This window comes from Mauremys reevesii, linkage group 4 (assembly GCF_016161935.1).
Source record: "Mauremys reevesii isolate NIE-2019 linkage group 4, ASM1616193v1, whole genome shotgun sequence".
NCBI lineage: Eukaryota > Metazoa > Chordata > Testudines > Geoemydidae > Mauremys > Mauremys reevesii.
Window position 1 is genome coordinate 121,028,256 of NC_052626.1, and position 20,729 is coordinate 121,048,984.

The 20,729-nt window shown below is 43.4% G+C and overlaps 1 protein-coding gene across 1 annotated transcript in view; it reads right to left on the reverse strand.

Moving 5' to 3' along the window:
* The window catches only part of GNAI3 (G protein subunit alpha i3), a 35,896-nt gene extending 18,509 nt beyond the window's left edge, over positions 1-17,387 (reverse strand). The window contains exon 1 of the mRNA XM_039536675.1: positions 17,136-17,387. Within this exon, the coding sequence (XP_039392609.1) occupies positions 17,136-17,253 (118 nt within the window). The 5' untranslated portion in view covers positions 17,254-17,387. The remainder of the gene's footprint in view (positions 1-17,135) is intronic.
* Between the last annotated feature and the right edge of the window lie 3,342 nt (positions 17,388-20,729).

Sequence of the window (20,729 nt, forward strand, 5' to 3'; positions counted from 1 at the left end):
GGCAAATATACCTGCACCTTCCCATTATGTACAGAATATGAGACAGCAAAGTTTGAAATGTTTGTATTTGCTTTAATTTCCCACGCCGCTCTGGGCCATAGGTTTCAAGCAGCGTGATCTTCTGTGATTCAGAAGCACTGGCATGCACAAGACGACTGTACTCTGACTTTACTACACTTGGTCTTGAGGATAATTCCTAGCAGAGCAAATGGGTGAGAAAAAAACTACCGCACCAAGGGAAATCAGATGGCAAACACCCGCCACAGTAATATTCCAACGTGCTAACTTGCATTTACACATTGTCTAATTTTAAAATCAATGCCTAGGTTCTTTGTTTGCTAGTTCTGAAACATCAAAATGATGGATCATAAGCAAGATATGATAGAAACCCAATCTACTGACAAATTCCAGCAGCCCCACCTTCTGCACCAGTCTGTCTTCCTGGAAGTGGAAGAGTCTACTGAAGCCCAGATTCTATTCTGCAGCAGTTTATGGAAACCTAATCTAAAATAGCAACAACACTATGTTTGTTGTAATGATAGGATAGGACTGGACTAAAGAACTCCTTACATGTCAGATCATAATCTCAAGCAAGGAAGGCTCTTCCCCATTTTAGGACGGCAGTCTGGGAAACTTAGGACAGAAGGTTCCAAAGATAATGAGAAGTGAAAGTTTGCCTCAAGATGATCTTCTTGGCTAGATACCAGGCCTCCCAGCTGTACCATTTGGCACACACCCCTCCTCAAGCATTTGTCTTCAGGTGGAATCATTTTGCTGATTACAGAAGGGTGAAGACGACTCACCTTCCCAGAAGTTCACAGACCCAGCCCAGAGTCATCTTAACTATTTGCCTCTAGAATGTTCTACCTTTAGATACTTTGCTTTTCATTCTGGAGCATCCCACAGTGCTTTACAAGTGACATACACACCCTGCAGAAAGGCAGTCCCCCCGCCCCCCTCCCCGCGGGGAGTGGAGGTGATAACCAACTCTCAGAGCAAAGAGCACAGAAGTGGGGTGGCAGGTAAGTTTTAGACAAACATTCTGGAGCAAACAATACTCTTCAATAAAAAGTGCCAAGGGTTCTAATTTTCACCCAGAGCAAACAGGACATCTGTTCACGGTCTCATCTAAAAACAGCACTCAGTAAATTCGAATTCTATTATCCACAGAAGGCTGAAGAGAGGCATGCCTAGGTTTGGACTTGTGGCTCATGGGCTTCTCAGTATTTTAAGACTGATGATTATATGACCCAACCTCCTGTTCGCTTCTAGCATACGTATGCCAGAGCATCTGGTCTCTAGAATCTTGGTAATTACGTCAAGTGAAATCTGTGCTTTTGTATATGTTCTTGTCACTATTGATATAGCAGAAGCTTCGAATGCTTCCTCTGGGAGGCATATCCTCCAGAATAAAGTTCCAAAAATCTTTTGCTAGATTCAAATAGAGATAAAGAGGACAGCCATTGATAGAGAAACTGCTGTATTCAAATTTAGTTATTACATCATTAAGATGTCAGGAAAGCTGAACTCCCAGAAAGAACCATGAACAAGGTTTGAAAGAGTCATTTGGTACATTCCGTCTGTTCTTGGTACTTGATGACACATGCTGCCGGAGAAACCAGGAAATCTGCAGCTTGGATTTCTGAAGATTAGAGAGGTGCCTTTGTTATAACAACTTTTGTATAACAGATAAAAATTACTTTAGATTGAATTTTACAGATGTGTTTCAACTTTGCTGAACTTCTTCCAGTTCCTTTATCATTTTGAACAGTTTTTTAATCCAGGATAAAATGTTTGGCTAGTATGGAAGAGAATTAAGAGCACTTGCATGAGAATGTTAAGTCTCAAGGTACAAATGGCGATTAGAGAGAAATGGAAAGAGCAAACATAACTACCTGATGTTCTAAACACTTACGCAATAGCCAAATACAAGCAGCTATTCATTAGTTATGGAAATATTGTGCAAACTTGAACAGGGAAAACTGTTGTCGCCCTGGAAGCAGGATAACAGACAATAACAATGTCAGAAATTGACTTGGACAATACCTGCAGTCTTTCTAGATGAGAAAAAAAATTATATTTTTTCTGCCATGTTTGCCCTTGGCAACAGGACAAACTGAAATTTATCCCTGGATTCAACCGCTTTATTAAAGTCTACCATAGGTAATATAATAGCAATTCGTTACAAAATTAAGTTTCCCATTATCTGCCAGGGTAACTTTATACTCAAGTTTATATTTCCCAATTGTAGTTTAGATTGTTTTGGATTAAACAAGTGGTCATAGTATTGCCTGAAAACCTTTGGTGGCCAAACACAGTAGGTACAGACCAGCTTCTACATGCCTCAGTGTATTTGACAGTAGGTTGATTCAGTGCATCAAGCTTTAATTAATGGTGTTTAAAATTATCAAGAGGAAGAATGGCTTTTGTGGTTAAGGCACTGAGCTTCCAGAGATCTGGTTCAATCTGCAGCTCTGCTACAGAGCTCATGTGTCCGTTGGCAAGTCGCTTCATCTTTGTGCCTCAGTTCCCCACCTGCAAAATGGGCATACCACTTCCTTTTCCCACTCTTTGGGAAACTGGGGCTCATCTATTGCTATGCACTTACACAGTGCCTTGCACAACATAGCCTCTAGGCACCTCTGTAATACAAAACCACGGCGTTTCAAGGGGTAAGGCTTAATCCATATGGTAGTTCAGGTACATGTGTTCTTTATGAGTTCTGCTATTGAACACATATGTTGATTTAATTCAGATTTACTGCCTGAGGCCATACCAAGTTAGAGGGTAAACTCCCTAAAATGCTCAGAGCTGATCGAAAGATGCTACTTGTTTACCTGCCTCAGAATCCCCATCCGGATAGTAATGCTGATAGCTGTCCCACAGGACAGAAAGTTTGCTTCCAAGGCAGCGTGGGTAGTACAATCAGAATCAATTAGTCATTAGTTTGGGGGTGAGGGGAAATGCTGACTCAGATGTATTTCATCATGAGCAGCTCTGTGCTGTGGAGGCAAAGTACCAGTAATGAGTTTTCAGCTGTTCTGTCTTTGACCCAACCCAAGGCATGAAGTAATGAAAGGCAGCTCAATATTTTAAACAGTATTTCATGTGGCTCAGCCTCATTCATCACTTACACATCAAATACTGAGATACTTCCGGTTCAGTCTCAGACAGTACAGGATATCTATCTGGATCCTGCTGCTAAGGCAAACAATAAATGGCAAACAATGGGAACAGAATGAGGACTTTACACCAGGTCTCAAAGCATGTTTGTTCTCTCCAAGATTATGAGCAGACATCTGCCACAAAAGAAGATACTGCAAGACTGAAAAGCACTGAGGCTAATGAAACACTCAAAAACTTCAGCTTTCACAGATGACTTTAGTAATGCTCCTTTAAGGATCAATGTGATTTTTCCTTTAAAAAAATATCTTCCATTTAGTAAGCTAGCTTTCTTGTTCTCTTCCCCCTGTACTGCCAAAATGGCTGTCCATCATTTCTGAGCAGTGTGCATTTCAACAGAGATGACATCAGGAACATCTATTGCGCTGAGAACTTTGTTGTGTGCTTCTTCCACTGCGCCTCATGCTTTCAATAAAGAAAAATATTTAAGGTTAGGCCTAAGAATTTAGTGGTTCCAATATTCTATATATTCCCTTTTGGAATTTCCACACTGGAGGCAAGGGGACACAGATTCATTTTATTTTGACAGTGATCCTCTAAATTCCCCTTACAAATAGAGGGGATATTTGAAGAATAGTGTCGACGTATTTTGAGCAGCAGAGTATACAGTTTTGTAAAAAAAAAAAAAAAAAAAAAGACTATCCCCATCACAAAAAGCTCTGGTGGCAGGAATTTTCATGCAGACTACTTTCAGATGCATTCTCAAATGACACTCATTTCTCATTGCTATGTTTGCTATTGAAGTTTCCTCAATTTATCTTAAAGCTATTTATTTTCTGCAGCGCAGTCAATGCTGAATGTGTGATACCGGTTATTTCACTGACAAAGTGGCATAAAATTACGCTATCAATAACTGCACTATAGGGCCAAGATAGGCTGTAAGGATATTCTAATTAAAAAAATAATGTATATTTCCTTTTGTTTAAATCTTTCCCTCTGATCCACCAAATCAGCCCCAATGTATCTCAAAAGGGGGGGAAAAAAAGTAGTCCTCAAACTGTATCAGATGAGAGAGCATCTGTCATTTGATTCCTTCTAAAAAAGTAGTTAGAGAAAACATTTTAGGCCATCTGGTCCTCTCCTCCTGCCAGGGGCAGGATTGTCTCCTACAGCACACTAGGTCAGTCAGTCTAGCTTCAAAATTTCACAAGTGACTGGGCTTCTACCACCTTCTCTGGGATACTGTTCCCCTGAAGGAGTCTTTCCTGATATTTAGTCCAAGTTCTCCCTCTCAATTTCACCTCAGCACCCGTAACAGCCACTCTGTGCCAAGTATCACAATAACCATTTTAAACCTGCCCTCAAGACAACCTTCCAGACCCCTAGTGAGTTTTTGCTTTGTGTGCTCCTTCCAATGTGGCAGTCCAGTCTTCCTGGTAATGAGATGTCCAGCACCAGATGCTATACTGCAGGTGAATAAAGAGGGCCTATTTGTGCTCTGCTTTATAACTTGAGTTTCTGTACAAAGCATAAAACTGTACAGGTTGTTTCAGGTTTCTCTCTCACTTTGAATATCTGTGCTTTAGATTGTTCTGGTCTCCCCTACAACCTCAACCAAGATGTATTAGCTTGCATTTTCTCAACTTAATCACATTTTCCGCATACGTTTCCAATCTCTCTAGGTCCCTGTGTTATTTTTGTTTTCAGGGGCATTCACAACTCCTTCTAGATAGATATCTGCAAAGATTAGCATTCTTCTCACATTTCAATTTTCCTTCTTTTTCCAGATCACTTACAAGTGGACCCAATTCTGTACCAAGACTGTCCTAACCAACTCAATAAATTGATGTTTATTTTTTTTTATTTACTTTATTGCTTTCAGTCAGCTTCAGTCATTATGATGTATATTATGCTTAAACATGACTTGAAAAACTTAACCCTAAAGTACAAGACAACCACCTCTAGATTACTAACAAAGTAGGAATTTAAATACAACAGAAAAAACGTTTCCACTGTGATTTCTCATGACAAATATCAGTTTTCCAAGTAGGCTAGTCTGATTGGATAACATTACATCTGATATTCTTGTGGGTCCTGCATGCATCCTCTTACTTAGGGATAAGAGGCAGATCCTGACCAGATGTAAAAATTATAAATCTTTCAAAAGCTTAGAGCTCAGGAAATAAGAGTCTGTATTTTACTGGGCTCAAAAATAACTGGAATTCAGAAGCATTATTTAGACATTTTCATTAGCAAAAATATAAGTGAGGCTGTTCCTTTTGCTTTGATTAGAACAGCTACCCAGAAGATCGCATTTCAGCATGAGAAATCTAAGCTGACTCTGGTTAACCAGTTTCAGATCAGGGATGTTGTAATTATGTGGAGAATAGAAGTCTCAATTCACTTCTTCAAAATTAGCAGTATGAGGACAATGAACCCCAGGGCTCTGTTCGCATATATGCAAAAGTACAAATAAGAGGTGATTGAAAAAATGAGACAGAACTCAATTTACCAAACAATGGGGGAAAAAAACACCATAGCAATAGGTTCACATCAAAGGGTAACTTGTTTAGAACCAGTGTCATCACTGCTAAGTTATTAGGTAATCAGGAAGCCCATGACAGAATTGCTTTAGCTCCCTATGGAAATCAGGCCAAAACCTCGGGTGCTCCCACAGGCAGACATCCACTCCACCTCTACCCACAAAAAACCTAAGAGCTTGCACCAAGGTCTTTAATGGGATATTTTATATATGTTCAACTATTAGAATTTGTATTGTAGGGCTTCTTTCACCATTATGCTGAGGGGTAGAACAGCAAGTCTACCTCTAGTTACACATTTCTTTAACAGCTATTTAAGATCCCACAGGGTATGTATATACTGCAATTAAAAACCCATGGCTGTCTCATGCCCGCTGACTCAGGCAAGCTTGTGGGGCTTGGGCTAAGAGGCTGTTTAATTGTTGTGTAGATATCCAGGTTCTAGAACCCTGCAAAGTGGGAGGGTCCCAGACGGGCTTCAGCCCAAGCTTGTACATCTACACCGGAATTAAATAGGCCTGCAGCCCAAGCCAGCAGGAGGTATCTAATTGCAGTGTAGCTACACCCATAGAGACTAAACAAAGGCCCATGCACAGAACTCCCATTGGCTTCAGTGGGGAGCATTATACACTGCAGCTTCGTGGTCAGCCCCATATTAGTAATAGCACCAGTAGGTGCATTTATGCAAAGGAGGACATCATCAACCAACCACTTCCTTAAAGGAAGCCAGATGCCTTCCTGAAACATGAAGAAAAATCCAACCCTCACAAGAAGCCAAAATTGATCAGTAAACTGCCAAGAAACCACTTTGGATAGAAATTAGATGATTGGGTGTTTCAATATTCTGGGTACAGAAAATTAAATGAATGCAGTAGTATCAAAAATATTTGAAACCACCCTATTGTCCTGGACCAGAAATTAAATATGCCTTTTAGATACTAGCACTTTTTACCCAGTAAACATCATTATTGCTTTGGAAGCAGTGACCAACTATTAGTCTAAAATTCTTGTTTGGGAACCAACTCAATACTGCATTAACCTGGGCTGCGAAAGGAGTGGGCAAAGCTGGACAGGGTTGGAAAATTTCTACAGAGAAATCTGGTCCTTGAGACCACTTCCTCCTAGAAGCTGCAAAGACACCTGGAATACCTGAGAGTGGATTTGGGGGGGGGAGGGGGAGGGGTGTGTGGCGCTGGCTGGCTAGACTTTTTAAAAAGTTCATGATATCATTTTTCCTCTAAGGCCCATAGGTGAGAAACAGCTTATTTGATTCACCTCAAATTATGCCAAATTCTCCTGCTTTGGTCACAGGCCATATGAGTGATCTAAAATGCACAATTTTTCTTCTGGTATGCTAACAGAGACCAAAGTCAGCCTTATATTGCTGTAACAAGATTTCTAATTACTCTGGAGAGTCTAATGTGTGTCTTTCGACAGTATCTGGAGAAAAATTACAAGTGAGGAGTTGGAGTGACTTAAGTCATCAGACCCAAATGGATGTTATCTCCCTTTCTCATGCCTTATTTCGATGTTTCTCCCTAGCAAGTCAACTTGAATAGTTCTCTTCACACAAAGAAAGGCTTACACTTTCCAGTACACTACTTTCCTGGTTTAAAATCCCCAAAGTACTTGAAGGTTTAGAAGCAGCATTCTTTTCTCTAAATCAGGGATCGGCAACCTTTGGCACACATCCCGCCAGGGTAAGCACCCTGGTGGGCAGGGCCAGTTTGTTTACCTGTTGCGTCTGCAGGTTCACTGGCCACAGTTCGCCGCTTCAGGCCAATGGGGGTGGCGGGAAGCGGTGGCCAGCACATCCCTCGTCCTGCGCCACTTCCCGCAGCCTCCATTGGCCTGGGACAGCGAACTGCAGCCAGTGGAAGCCATGATCGGCCGAACCTGCGTACGCAGCAGGTAAACAAACCAGTCTGTCAGGGTGCTTACTCCGGTGAGCCGGGTGCCAAAGGTTGCCGATCCCTGCTCTAAATCAACTATAGCATTTAGAATCAGTGACACTTGCAAAAGACTGTTCTGTGACAAAACTAGAAACCATGTGCTACTTAAGGACTGCTGCTAAAGCAGATAAGGTTGAGGGCAGAGGAAGTGAGGCCATCAGGACGACAGCAAAGCAGGTCAGACAGCCAGATCTACTGTCAAATAAGAAAGGGGCTAATCAGATAGTTTGTCTGACAGAGTGGCCAGCACCCACATTGCTCCATTAAAAGCTGAGGTTGTTAGGAAGGAAGGAAGTTAATCACAATATGACAGGATGCATTCATCACACCACCATCTCTCTAAGTCAGATAGGATCTCAAGTCAGAGGCCAAAGGCAAAAATATTACATCTACCCAGTGCGGCATAACAAGACACCATCTCCTCTTCTGTAAAAGTGTTAGGTTAAAAAATGGCCCCACGCAAACACTAACTGTTGGAGCAGATAAACTAACAGGGGAGATGCACAATCATGTGCGTTTATTTCTGCAGGAAAGATTTATTTTTCAGAGATGGGAAATTAAATACAATAATTTAAGTTCATATAACACTGATTGAAAATTCACAGCATCCAAGTAATTAGAGTTAATATTAGGCAAAGAAATTAAATATAACAATATAGTATTAGGTCATCCAATCTATCTCAATTTTAATTGCACAATCCAGGTTATGGGACCATTACACTGTATATGTATCAAAGACATAAAAGTAACAGTATTTTGAATGTTAACTTTAGACTTTGGGGCATTTAAAATGTTCATGGTACTGTTGTATTATACATTCAATCCCTTAAGTAAAAAATAGGTTAACAACTGCCTCAAGGCTTTTGAAATTATACTTGAGAGGCTGCCCTGCAGGAAGACTTGGAAGTATTTGGAAATTATTGCGTATTGTACTTGAGCGCAATGGTCATGCCTGCCAATCAATCAACAAACAAATTAAGTAGAACAAGAGCCAATTTGTCCATGCCAGCATAAAAACAGGCTAGAAACTTATTTAAGAGTTCCATATAATACTATTTCACAAATGAGGTCACTAAGGCAGGATGGCCAACAGGAAGCTGAAAAATGCGGAATTCAAAGATATAGATAAAATTTACACTTTGTATGTGGTGAAAAATATTACACCCTTGTGACCTTTCATAATGTTTAAGTAAAATCCAAAGCAGCCTTTCAAAAAAGGATCCAGACATATCAGGACATTACAGATTAGGAAACCTGATTTAGCAATTAGAAACTACTAGGGTTGACTAGACAACCTACTCTCTAATTAAAGGTCACTCAGAGAAATGCTGATTATGGAATTATTATAAATAGATTTTTAGATAAAAACTGCAGAACAGGAAACTAATTATTTGGGGGGAGGGGGATGTCTAAACAAGATAGATTTGAATTAAGGATAATTAATACAACAGTCTTCTGTGGAACTGCTTTAACCAACTCTGGGAACTGGGTCAGAACAGTCATCCCCAGATTCAGCTATAAAAGCACTAAAAGTTGTAGCCTAGAGGTTTCAACATGGTTACAGGGATGAAGTAAGGTCTTAGCTGCATTACAACTTGTTGGCCATGTTGTAACGGGGTTAAGGAACAATTGTGTTGTAACCAGTTCAGCTTTATAGTTTTACAGTTAAGACAGGGTCTCTGATGAGGATACTCTGCCATGATTCTCTGAGGATCTTATTCTACTCTAAAGCTCTGCATCATAGTAAAGTTGCTTATTCCCTTTATAGCCTATGAGCATATCAGCAAAAACAGGATATTTGATTATGCCAGAAGGCTCTCTGCATTCAAAAACTGTGTGCAATAATATTCAAATTGCAGCATTCATCATGGAAGCAGTTTGAACTTGTTACTAACCATCACTAGCTACAAAACCATAATGATTAGTTATGGGCAGCAAGATGATGGAATCCAACAGAAAGTAGCAGAAAATAGATAAAACTTGATTTATAGCAGAATTGTCAGTTTTCATATTACACATGAATACTGACAATGGAGCACATCTCTAGCACACAAAATTAACCCCAAGTGCAAAGAATGGCCTTCACAAACCTGACAGATTGCTCAAAGCCTTGTTACTCAAGTGTGTGGGATTTCAGGGCCTTGTCCACACCAGGGTTTGCTCTAATTCCAGCCATCAATGGCCATCTGGTGTAAGCTCCACCAGTGCAAATACTAGCTGTACCTATCTATACTAGGGGCTTGCACCAGCGCAGCTACATCCATGGTCGATAACAGAGCAAATCCATGAGATCGCAAAAGCTCAGCAGGGTCTCATTTCCTCTCCAGAGAAAGATTTTTTAATACAACTAAAGCATAAGAGACTATTTCTATGTATCTTGAACTATGCATACTACCACCACCATCCTCGCCTTTTTGTTTTGTAGTTGTTTTTGCAGCACTTCACACTGCAGCCTTGGGAGCATTTAAAAGCTAATTAAACCAAGGTTACCAACATGAAGCACAAGACATCTATTGATACTAATCATGAAAAGCACTAAACAGATTGTTTGACAAAAGATCAAACAAACATCTCCCAGGTAAACTGCTTTAGCTGCCTCTTTCTCACCTACACAGGTTTACATCAAGCCCTGCTGTCAAACTTAAATGTGCAGGAGAATGAAAGGGACTAAAATGTTGCAGCATTCCTGAGTCAGTCATTTAGTTGGAAGTACTTCAAACATCTATCCCATCACATGACTAAAGTCTTCCTCTTAATGTCCTTTCACAAAGGCTTTTTTCTATTGAATGACATAAGTACTAAGTTGAAAATATTCATTCTTGAAATAACTTAAACATGTCATATGTAGTAGTCACATACACTCATCCTCTGACAGCCAGATCAAATACGGCAGTTATTCTCAACCTTTTCAAGTGGGCAACCCCTTATCTTACCATTTACAGTACTATAAAAAGAGTAAAAAAGTAACATCAATGCATTGCTAAGCCTATATAATTTGTGTGTTATAAGAGCAGACAGAATACTTGATCTTAAAAAGGTAACGGGGCGTGGGGTGAAAAGGAGGGAGATTTTCTTCACCTTAGGCCATGTATATGCTAGCACTTATGTTGACAACATTTTTGTCACTCAGGGGTGTAAAAAAAACAACAACCAACATATCCCTGAGTGACATGTTTTGCTGGCATAAGCGCTCGTGTGCACAGTGCTACGTCGGCAAGAAACACTCTCCTGCTGACGTAAAACCAGGTCAATGAGTGGTGGTAGCTATTATGTCATCAGGAGAGCGCTCTCCCATCAGCATAACGTGGCTACATGAGCACTCTTACAGCAGCCCAGTTGTATCCGTACAGCTGTGCCACTGTAAGCTTGTAAGTGTAGACATGGCCACAGACTAACAAAGCATTCAGTGTTTGTGATCTCCCACTCCTCGATTGTCTTTCATGAGCCAACCTGGGGGTTGTGACCAGTTTAACCACTGAAATAAGATTAGAAACCAGATGCATACAACTGCTAATTTCAATACTGGAAGCAGCAGAAAGTTGTGACATTAAAAACTGAGGAAGTTGGATGTAACAGGAATGTCCCCATTCTACTTCTTATGAAATGAGACATAGCAAAGTCACTATAGAACAAAATGCGTAACTATTTGTAAATATTTAAATTGTAGACACTTATGAAATCATTACGAGATTGCTTTTGAATCATACATACACGAGGAATATAAAATGCTTTCTGCCAGGAGATTAACTTGGTAGTGACTTGTTTAACTTACAGAGAAGAGGACTTGTCTTTGGGGCACCCGTTTCTAGTTGGACAAAACTTGTTTGATGCTATGCCATGAAGATTAATCGAACAAGCATTAATCGAACAAGCATGCCCTGAAGGGCAGGAAATATAGATCCACCAATGGTTAAGCAGTACTTCATAAGTTGTTTGTCCTCAGCTATTAATATGATAACGACCCCAAAAATGTCTCCTAGCTCTTCCACACAAATGGTTTACAGATGACCTAAGACACAAGAAGCAAGAGAGAAGACTGCAAAGCACCATGGCACAGGTCTCATTCCAAAGCTCAGACTTCACCACATTTTTATTCTTATGCCATAAAGTCTGACAGCGGATTTACTCTGATTGGCAGATAGCCTGATGGATCAGGGTTGTCTCCTCAACCTCTAGAAAATTAAAGCATTGTGATGACTGATTAAATGTATTGTAGGTAAATACTTCAGCTCTTTTTTTTGGGGGGGGGGGGAAGAGAATAGAAAGCAGAGGGAGTATAGAATAAGATGGCAATATGGAGGGGACATGACGTTTCCCTGTGTCACCCAATGAAGTTCTGGAGGTGTAATAACTTGTAATTCATGAATCAGAATGCCTTAGACAAGCCTCCTCACAATCTGGGTTGAGATTTAGGTACTGTATAGAAACCCAACTTGTATTAGAGTGCACTTTGTTACATTAGTGCACTGTAATTTCCACTGTCTGCCCTCCAGTTTTATGCAGAGTTTGAGAATTTTGCCCTATGAAACCCCAGATATCCTGTTTTTGAGATTCTGTCCAGAGCTGATGAGCTGTGGCACTAAAGCACTTGACTTCCGAGTTTACAAGGAAGTAGTGGCAAGGCATTTTCAATGAATGGTCCTCACCCCTGGAATTCATCCTCCAGCCCTTTGGTCAGAAATAGCCAAAACCGTTGACCTTCATGGCACAACACAAAGCCTATTATCTTGAGCTCAGGGAAGGGCTAAGAAATAACTGGTGGATCAGGTCTCTAGAGAAGGTGGGGAGTGTTCTTTGTAGAATGTCTCTTGGGTTAACTGGTTACGTAGGTCAGGGTTGTTTTAGGATGGGCTTCTGTTTCAATTATTTTGTATGGATTATGGTTTTGAATTATGTTCAAGTACCACAGAACTAGGGAGTGAAAAAAAGAATGGTAAAATGCACGTTATGCATGAACGGTTCAAACAGGGGAAAGATGCGTCGGAAAAGATGCCATCTAGCAGAATGTTCCATACAAAGGAGTGATACTGACTGGATTCAACAATAGAACTGCCTTCTACAGCCAACAACAACATATTGGTCACTTGATATGACATGAACTTTTATTTTTTTAAAAGCAGCAATACAGTAAATTTATACTGTATGGCATAACTTACAGCTAAGCCCCTTCATTTTTAGTTTTAACTCATTTTTACCAAAAATTTCCCAGGTTTTACAAAAAGTATTATTCAGTTTTTTTCCAATTTTCACCCTACTTTTGTATCATTCAAATATAAAAAAAACTTGTTTTATTAGGAAAATATAATATATTGCATGAGATATCTGCATTACAAATACATTAGTCTGTGCGTATATGCAAAGCTGCCTGTTGAAGGAAGGTTATGATTAGCCTAGAAGATGCACACAGGCAGGCATGCAAGCTCGGAAGTGCGTGCGCATATGAAAGTACAGATGAATCTCACGTCCACCACATCCACATTTCAAGCTGTTAGCAGATAACGGTTTAAAGATCTGACACACTAAAAATGGGAAGAAAACAAAAAATCTATTGGAATACATTTCAGAACACAAGGAATTATTCAAAAGTTTTAAAAACACAAAAAGGAAAAAAGGACGAAGTTGAGTGCATGCGCTGCAAATGGTGTGGCCCAATTATTAAATGTAAATATTTATAGACGTATTAGACTAAGTCTACAACATTAAACTGTTTATTCAAATGAAAAGTTTTATTTGGGGATTAGAGATACATTGTTTTCTTAACTCAGAGGTGGCATTGTGTATAGAGTTCTGCTTCAGTTCTGCAGCAAACCACATTGATGAACGGAATTCAAAGCATTAATCTCCTGAATATTTTATTCCAGTCTTTCTATCCACCAAAATAAACCTAGATATTTACCCCAAAAAATAAATAGTTTTGCACACGCATTTTCACCTGTTTTTGTTGTGGTGGTAATAAACGCTGATAAATTCCCAGGAAAAATTAAATAAAACAAAAACTGAGAACAAAGGGCCCTACTTATAGCACTGGTAAGAGTTAAAATGAACAGGCAAAAATCATACAGTTTCCATACCCTCCCACACTTTGCTGCTCACCGTAACAGGAAAATCCCACAGAATTATACATCAGCTAAATTGCGTGTCTGTTCCTGCACAGTAGCATTTTCCTGGAGGCACTGGTAACAAATGAATAGAAAGGAGGGAGTATTGTCTAGAGCAGAGGTCTGAGCAAGAATTCCTGGGTTCTATTCCCTGCTCTCCCACAGGTTTTCCATAGCCTCCCATATGCTAGGAGATTGACCTGCTTCTGACAGTAGCTGTCAACAATGTTTTCTATAATGTTGCTGAAGACTGGTATCCATCACCAGTTAAAGCCATTTTCAGCACTGGTTCAAAGAGACCCATTAACAGCAGTCAGCAACAGGACAATTACTTACTGCAGACAAGGTCTTGTGTGATCTTGGGCAAGTCACTACTCTCTTCTTATGTTTCCTTATGTCTAAAATTGGTGTAACACTTTGCTACCTAGCAGGCAGGGTCGTGAAACAAGTATTATTTGTAAGGTAATTTGTATGAAAGGTGCTACAGAAATGCAAATATGGTTATATAATTCATCAGGTTACACTGATGACCCAAGAGCCATGAAAGGGCTTAGTGAGCAAGACCAGACAACCTAGCACCCTATTTTTCTTCCACCTCTGGGCTGCTCTCAATAAGTGCAAAACCAAATCAACTGCAAAAAAGAAAAGTAGAAACCCAGAGGAACAAAAACAGCCTGTAGTAACAGGATGTGTAGCTGAAATAAGGCTAGTCCAAAAATTCTAGAATCTCTCTTTTTAAAAGGGGCGGGGAAGAAGTCAAATGCAGTTAGAATCCTGAGATAGGGTGTAACCCACATGTTGAACGATGTAGCAATTTACAAGCATCATAATATTGACCATTCTGTTAAAAGGCTGAGGCAGGGGAAAATGACTAGACCCTGCCTATGTGAGCTTTCCCAACCTACATAATTCTGCAGAGAAGTGCAAAACTAGGCCACTTATTTGAATAGATGCTGGGAAGATTTATATGGAGTCTTCTCACCTTCATTCAAAGTATTCCTGAATTTTAAAAAAGAGGATTACAGAGTGGGTTTGGACTTTAGAAATGTATTGCTTTACGTAAACTACTTTGCATCAGCATTGAGTGGCTTGCTCCAGTTATTAAACACTCCAAAGGTCTCTTTCACTTAATTAAATTGTGTTACTTTGCTTCAATCTAGACATTTGTAAAAGAAAAATGCTATCTCAAACTGTTGAAAATTCATGTGCTATTTGTCTAGCTTTTTGAAATGTTAATGAAATGACTAAAGCATGCATTTTATCCTAGCAATTGATTGTTGTTTTAGCTGTATGTTACCAAATATATAGAGAGCAAATATCTTTGTAGAATCCTTTAATTCAGAGATCTTACTAAGCTAGGATTTTTTAAAAATATGAGTTATATGGAGACGTTTTCAAAAGCACAAATGGCTGTTAGGCCAATTAACAGCCACCGAAAGACAATGGTAGTTAGGTGCATAACCACCATTCATGCTTCTGAAAAGTCTCTCCCACTCTGTGTGAACATTGCTACATGTTTTGATTTGTACAGCTTTTCTGTATATTACTTAGGCCTCTTATGTACAGGCAAAACTGCTGACACCACTGCAAATTCCTTTCAAAGTGGCATTTCAGTGTTGGGTTTTTTTTAATGTGCCATGATGCTGGAATGCACCTATGTACACAGTATCAAAAAGGTTACTAATCCCATTAGAAGTCTCTTCTCTACAGATTTTGCAACTCCTACTTACTAACAAAGGAACAAACCCTCAAGGAAGAAGATCTATCACCACATACAGCCAATCAAAAAATTTTCTATTCACACAAAGGACCAAGAACCTCAGTGCCTCAACACAGTACACACAGATGAAAAACAAGTTAAGCAATACACATATTGCTCTCGGGATTCCCATGGCTGTCTCCCCTTAGGAAACCAGAAATCTTAGTGTAACATTTCCCACACAAATGAGAGAAGCTCACTAGTATAACATACTTCTAAGAAGATCAATACCCACACTAGAGCTATATCATGTCTAACTAAAATTGCAAACTTCACAAAGCAACTGATGATGAAATATAGAAATCAGCTAATCCACCTTCCACCCCAATAAATGCAAGGTTGTTCCTGACACTTTATTCTGTAGCTCATTTTAAATGACTGGGACTGCTGCTGTTTCACTTGGGACTCTATTACGATTTAACAGATTTCACTCTTCAGCAATTTTCCCTAATAGGCCATCTTTAATTTCATTTGCTTCTTTTTATCTCAGTATTCTTCATTAAACTGCTATGCGCAAGTCTCCAACAGGATTAATAAAAAACAGACAGAACATGGCAATTTATTTGTAGCCCCAAAATATTTATCTGTTCAAAGAACTATATTGAAAAAACACAAGTCAGCAGTCTCCAATAAGTAAATCCTGGATTGCAGGCAAATATTCTTGCAGCACCTTAAAATGTTACCATCAGAAAAGTGACCGTATATAAAAATAGCATCTCCTTACTCAGAGGATATGCTTCCTGCACATGTCCAGAGCTCTGACTTTGGTGACAATAAAACATTATACTTCACTCCTGCAAGCACTGTGGAGACCACTTAGGCCATGTCTGCACTACGGACCTTACTGCGGCATAGCTGTGCCACCGCAAGATCTCTTGTGTAGCCATTCTATGCCGACAGGAGAGAGAGCTCTCCTACCAGCATAATTAAAACACCCCCAATGAGCAGCATTAGCTATGTTGACAGAAGATGCTCTCCAGGCAACATAGTACTGTCCACATCGGCACTTTTGTTGGTGAAAGTTATGTTGGTCAGGAAGATTTTTTTTTCACACCCCTGACTGGGCAAAGTGTTGCCGATAAAAGCACTAGTGTAGACATAGCCTTAGTCATGAAAGGAGCCGGATTCTATTTTGGCTGGGGCATCGAGCTCCTATCACAACGGCTGGTGAACCTAGTCTGACCACCAGCTACCAGGCACGAGCACCTTTGCTTGTGAAAAGGAGCCGCTCTCACCTGGAGAAGAGGCTCACACAAGGCCACTTCCGGGGAGTCACTTTCAGAGCAGACCCACACGAAGGATCAGTGCCCGTTTCTGAAGCCCTCCCTCTCCAACAGAGAGCTCAGCTGAGTGCCCAGAGAGCTATTCCCGGCCAGCAGCCCCGCCGGGAGCTTCCGGGGGGGAGCCCCGCGCCACCGCCCATCCCAGCAGGGACAGCCGGGGGAGGCCCTGGAGCCATTTGGCCCTATCTGAGCTGCCCCCTAACCGGGAGCGGGGCGGGGGCAACCAGCCCCGGCAGCTGCGCCCCGGGTGGCCCGTTCGACCGGCCGCAGTCCGAGGGCTGTGCGCGGCGGCCCCCCGTCCCGGGACCGCGCGGCGCCCCTCCCCCTCCCGCGGCGACAGGGTCCGGCCCGAGCCCCCCGCCCCCCCGGCCCCTCCTCACCGAGCAGCAGCAGCTTCACCTCCTTGGACGCCTTCTCGCCGTCCTCCCGCAGGTTGCGGTCGATCATCTTGCTCCGCTCCACCGCCGCCTTGTCCTCGGCGCTCAGCGTGCAGCCCATGGCGGGGCCGGGCCGCGCCGCACCGCGCGGGGCTCGAGGGGTCGGCGGGGCTCCGGGACGCGCCTCTCGCTCTCCTCAGCCCGGCGGCCCGAGAGCGGCTGTGTGTGAGGCGGGGCCGGATATCCGCTCCGGGGCCTCCTGCCCGCTAGCCGCGTCTGGGAGCGCGGCGCACCCTGGGAAATGTAGTTCTGCAGACACGGCCCATGGGCTTAGAGCGTTGTATGCTGGGATCTGTCCGGAGACGCCCCCGCCGCATTGCATGTTGGGACTTGTAGTCTTATGTGCTGAATGGAGGCATCGCATGGCTGGGCCTGTGGGCAGCAGTGGGAGGCTGCGTGCATGGCAAAGGGTTGCAGCAGGGGGCTGCAATCCCCTGTGGGCTGGTGTCTCTCGTGGAACTAGGTTTCCGCTATACTCGCCTGCACTATTCAATGGGGTGCACGCAGGGCCGGCTCCAGGCACCAGCGAAGGAAGCAGGTGCTTGGGGTGGCCAATAGAAAAGGGAAGCAAGTCTGGGTCTTCGGCAGCAATTCAACAGCGAGTCCCTTAGTCCTTATCTTTCTCTTTGAGCTGCCGCCGAAGAATGAAGTAGCGCAATTAAACTGCTGCCAAGGTGTCGCCGATCGGCTTTTCTTTGCTTTTTTTCCCCCCACCATTTGGGGCAGCAAAAAAGCTGGAGCCGGCCCTGGGTCCACATGCACCCTGATCCTTCATGGGCATGACCTACCCCCCAGTGCCTAGCCAGGTGCCCCAGGCCTGGCTTGCGTAAACCTTTGCTGCTGACAGTATTGTGTGCCATGGGACACTCCGGGCACCAGGACCTCACCAGTGGCTCTGTGCTGCATGCCACTCCCACTTGGAGCGGGGCAGTGACAGTGGGGCTAGAACCCCAGCTCTTCTAGCTGCAAAAATCCAAGTCCCTGCAGCTTGAGCTAATAGCAAATTGCTCTTAGCTGCTGGCAGCATGGAGCTTATGGCAAATAGTGTGTCAGTTCTGATTCCATCTTGCAAATGGCAGTATTAAATGTATCTCACTCTAGTTGTGTTGGGGCACTAAAACCAGTGGATGTGGGGTAAAGTGGGGTGGATGCTTGCAGGGGAGACTGATTGACAAGGGCAGGACCAGGGGGAAGAGGCTCTCCAGAGACCCCAGAGGCCGTGGCAGTCCAGGCATGCTCCCAGACATTGGTGGGCCATCAGGACAGCAAGGAGAATGCTCCCCACAGACAATGGCCCACGTGAGCGAGAGGAGGCAGAGGTGTGAGCAGGCGGAGTCAGACAGGAGGAGCCACAGGGAGAGAGAAGCAGAGCTCCAGAGCCAGGAGGAGCCAGAGGCACCAGGCAGGAGAGCAGAGGAGCAGGAGCAGGAGCCAGAGCAGGGCCAGAGAGCCAGAGCAGGCAGCCAGCAGGAGCAGAGCCAGAGCCACAGAGCAGAGCCAGCAGCCAGAGGAGAGCAGCAGGAGCAGAGCCAGAGAGAGAGAGCTAGAGGGCAGAGCAGAGCCCAGGAGAGCAGAGCAGCCAGAGGCAGAGAGGCACAGCAGCAGAGAGCAGCCAGAGAGCCACCAGCAGAGCAGCAGAACAGAGAGCCAGAGGGCAGAGAGCAGCCAGAGGCCAGCCAGGGTGAGAGGAGAAGGAGCAGACTCAGCAAAGAGTAAAGCCAGGGGCTGCAGAAAGCCACACCACAGGAGGCCAGACAGCCTGGCCAGGGGGGCTGGCCACGCAAAGAAGTCCCAGGGAACCAAAGGGGAGCAGGCAAGCCCACCACCCAAGGGTCCCACCACCACCAGCCTGCAGCCCTCAGGCCAGCCTGGGGGCCCAGCACCAGGCCTACAAAGAAGCCTTGATGTCCAGGGCCTGATGTCCCTTGTTTGTAATGTTCCTGAGACACCAGTGCATGTGTGTGTTCCTCCCACAGTCTTATTATATTTATTCTTTTCTTTAAATTGATTGTTAAGTAAACATCTTGCTTTAAAATCAATTGTATTTCTTGTCAGGAGGTTTGCAGTGCAGAGTGTGGTGAGTTAAGTGGGGAGTGGTATGCATGGCTCAGGTGGCCACAGCAGGTGGGGGGTTGGGGGTTGGGAAGAGCCCCCCCCCTGCCTGGGCCCAGTCTTGGTTGGGGCCAAGAGGGAACAGTGCCAAGAGCAGGAAGGGGGCAAGGGAGGGAAGGGGAGTGGAGGACCAGGAGCAGAGGGCTGCCCCAGCCCACTTCACAGACTTCAGGAAGCCAGAAACAAGCGGCAGACATAGCCCGGACCAAGCCAGGACAATTCCACCACATAAATCACCCATGGTCCCAGCCCAAATTGGCCCCATTGAGTTCTAGGTTTGAGTTCTAGTAGTAGTGGTGTGCCTGAGTTAGCCCATCACACCAGTGTCCAGATGGAAGAATTCTGAAACCCAGCTTGAACTTCAAAGGCAGTTGAGGCCAAGAGGGAGGCATTACAAATGATTAGAACTGAAGAACAGCAAGCCTTATCGCTGGAGGAGGCAGTGCAAGCAGCACAGGCAGAACAGCAGAGAACCAAAGCTCAGCATGGAGCTAAAAGACCCCTACTATTTAGAGTTTGGGAGCGGGAAGAAGAAGAGTCAGGGTGGCTTGTGAAGAGTGAGGGAGAGTCTGTGAAGAAGGTGTGGGTCAAGTCTGAAGAACCTGTAGAAGACCATGTAGACTTCATAGAAGAAGAGAGGAACAAGTCGTGGGAACATCAGAAAAAAGAAGGCCAAGGGCAGACAAGAAAAAGGTCTAGAAGAGGCCAAGAAACAGCCTAAGATAGAAGTGTATGGAGGAGACAAGAAAAGGAAAAGGAATTTATGAGAGGTTGGTTGAGACCTGTGCAACTATCCGGGCATATGCATGGAAACATGGAGGAAGAGGATGGAGGAGAGAGAGAGAGAAGCAGTGAGCCCGAGACCAAGTTGAGGTTCAGAACCCAGAGCTGGTGTTGGGGGAAATCCCTCCAGACAGTGGAAGGAGGAGAGTGGAGACTCCGAAAGATGAAAAGGTGAAAACTGATAAGGGAAGAGCATGAGCTCATGAAGTAAGAAAGTTTCCTGAAAAGCTAGAAGTGCCAGAAGTTCTATGAACTGAGGCAAGAGGAGGCCAGAGAAGCCTGCAGCTGAAAAGGAAAAGCCCTGAAGTGGCCAGCAGGAAATGCAAAGTGAAAAGCAAAGCTGGAAAACAGCTGCTGCAAGAACAGGGCCAAAAAAACTGCAACTGATGAATGATGGGATGAAAGAGAAAACCAGCCCACATGCAAAGACATTCACCAAAGGGCCCAGAGAAGAACTGAAGGACACCCAAGAAAAGAGGAAGATATAGGAAGGACACTGAAGGACAGAGAAGGACACCACGAGAAGGATGAGGAGGGGGAGAGAGAACACACCAGGCCAGGCAAGCACCACTGATGGGGAGGCAGAGAGAGGTCCAGAATGAGTACCAATGGGGCAAGTGGGCAGGGGGAGCCCAGGGCCTG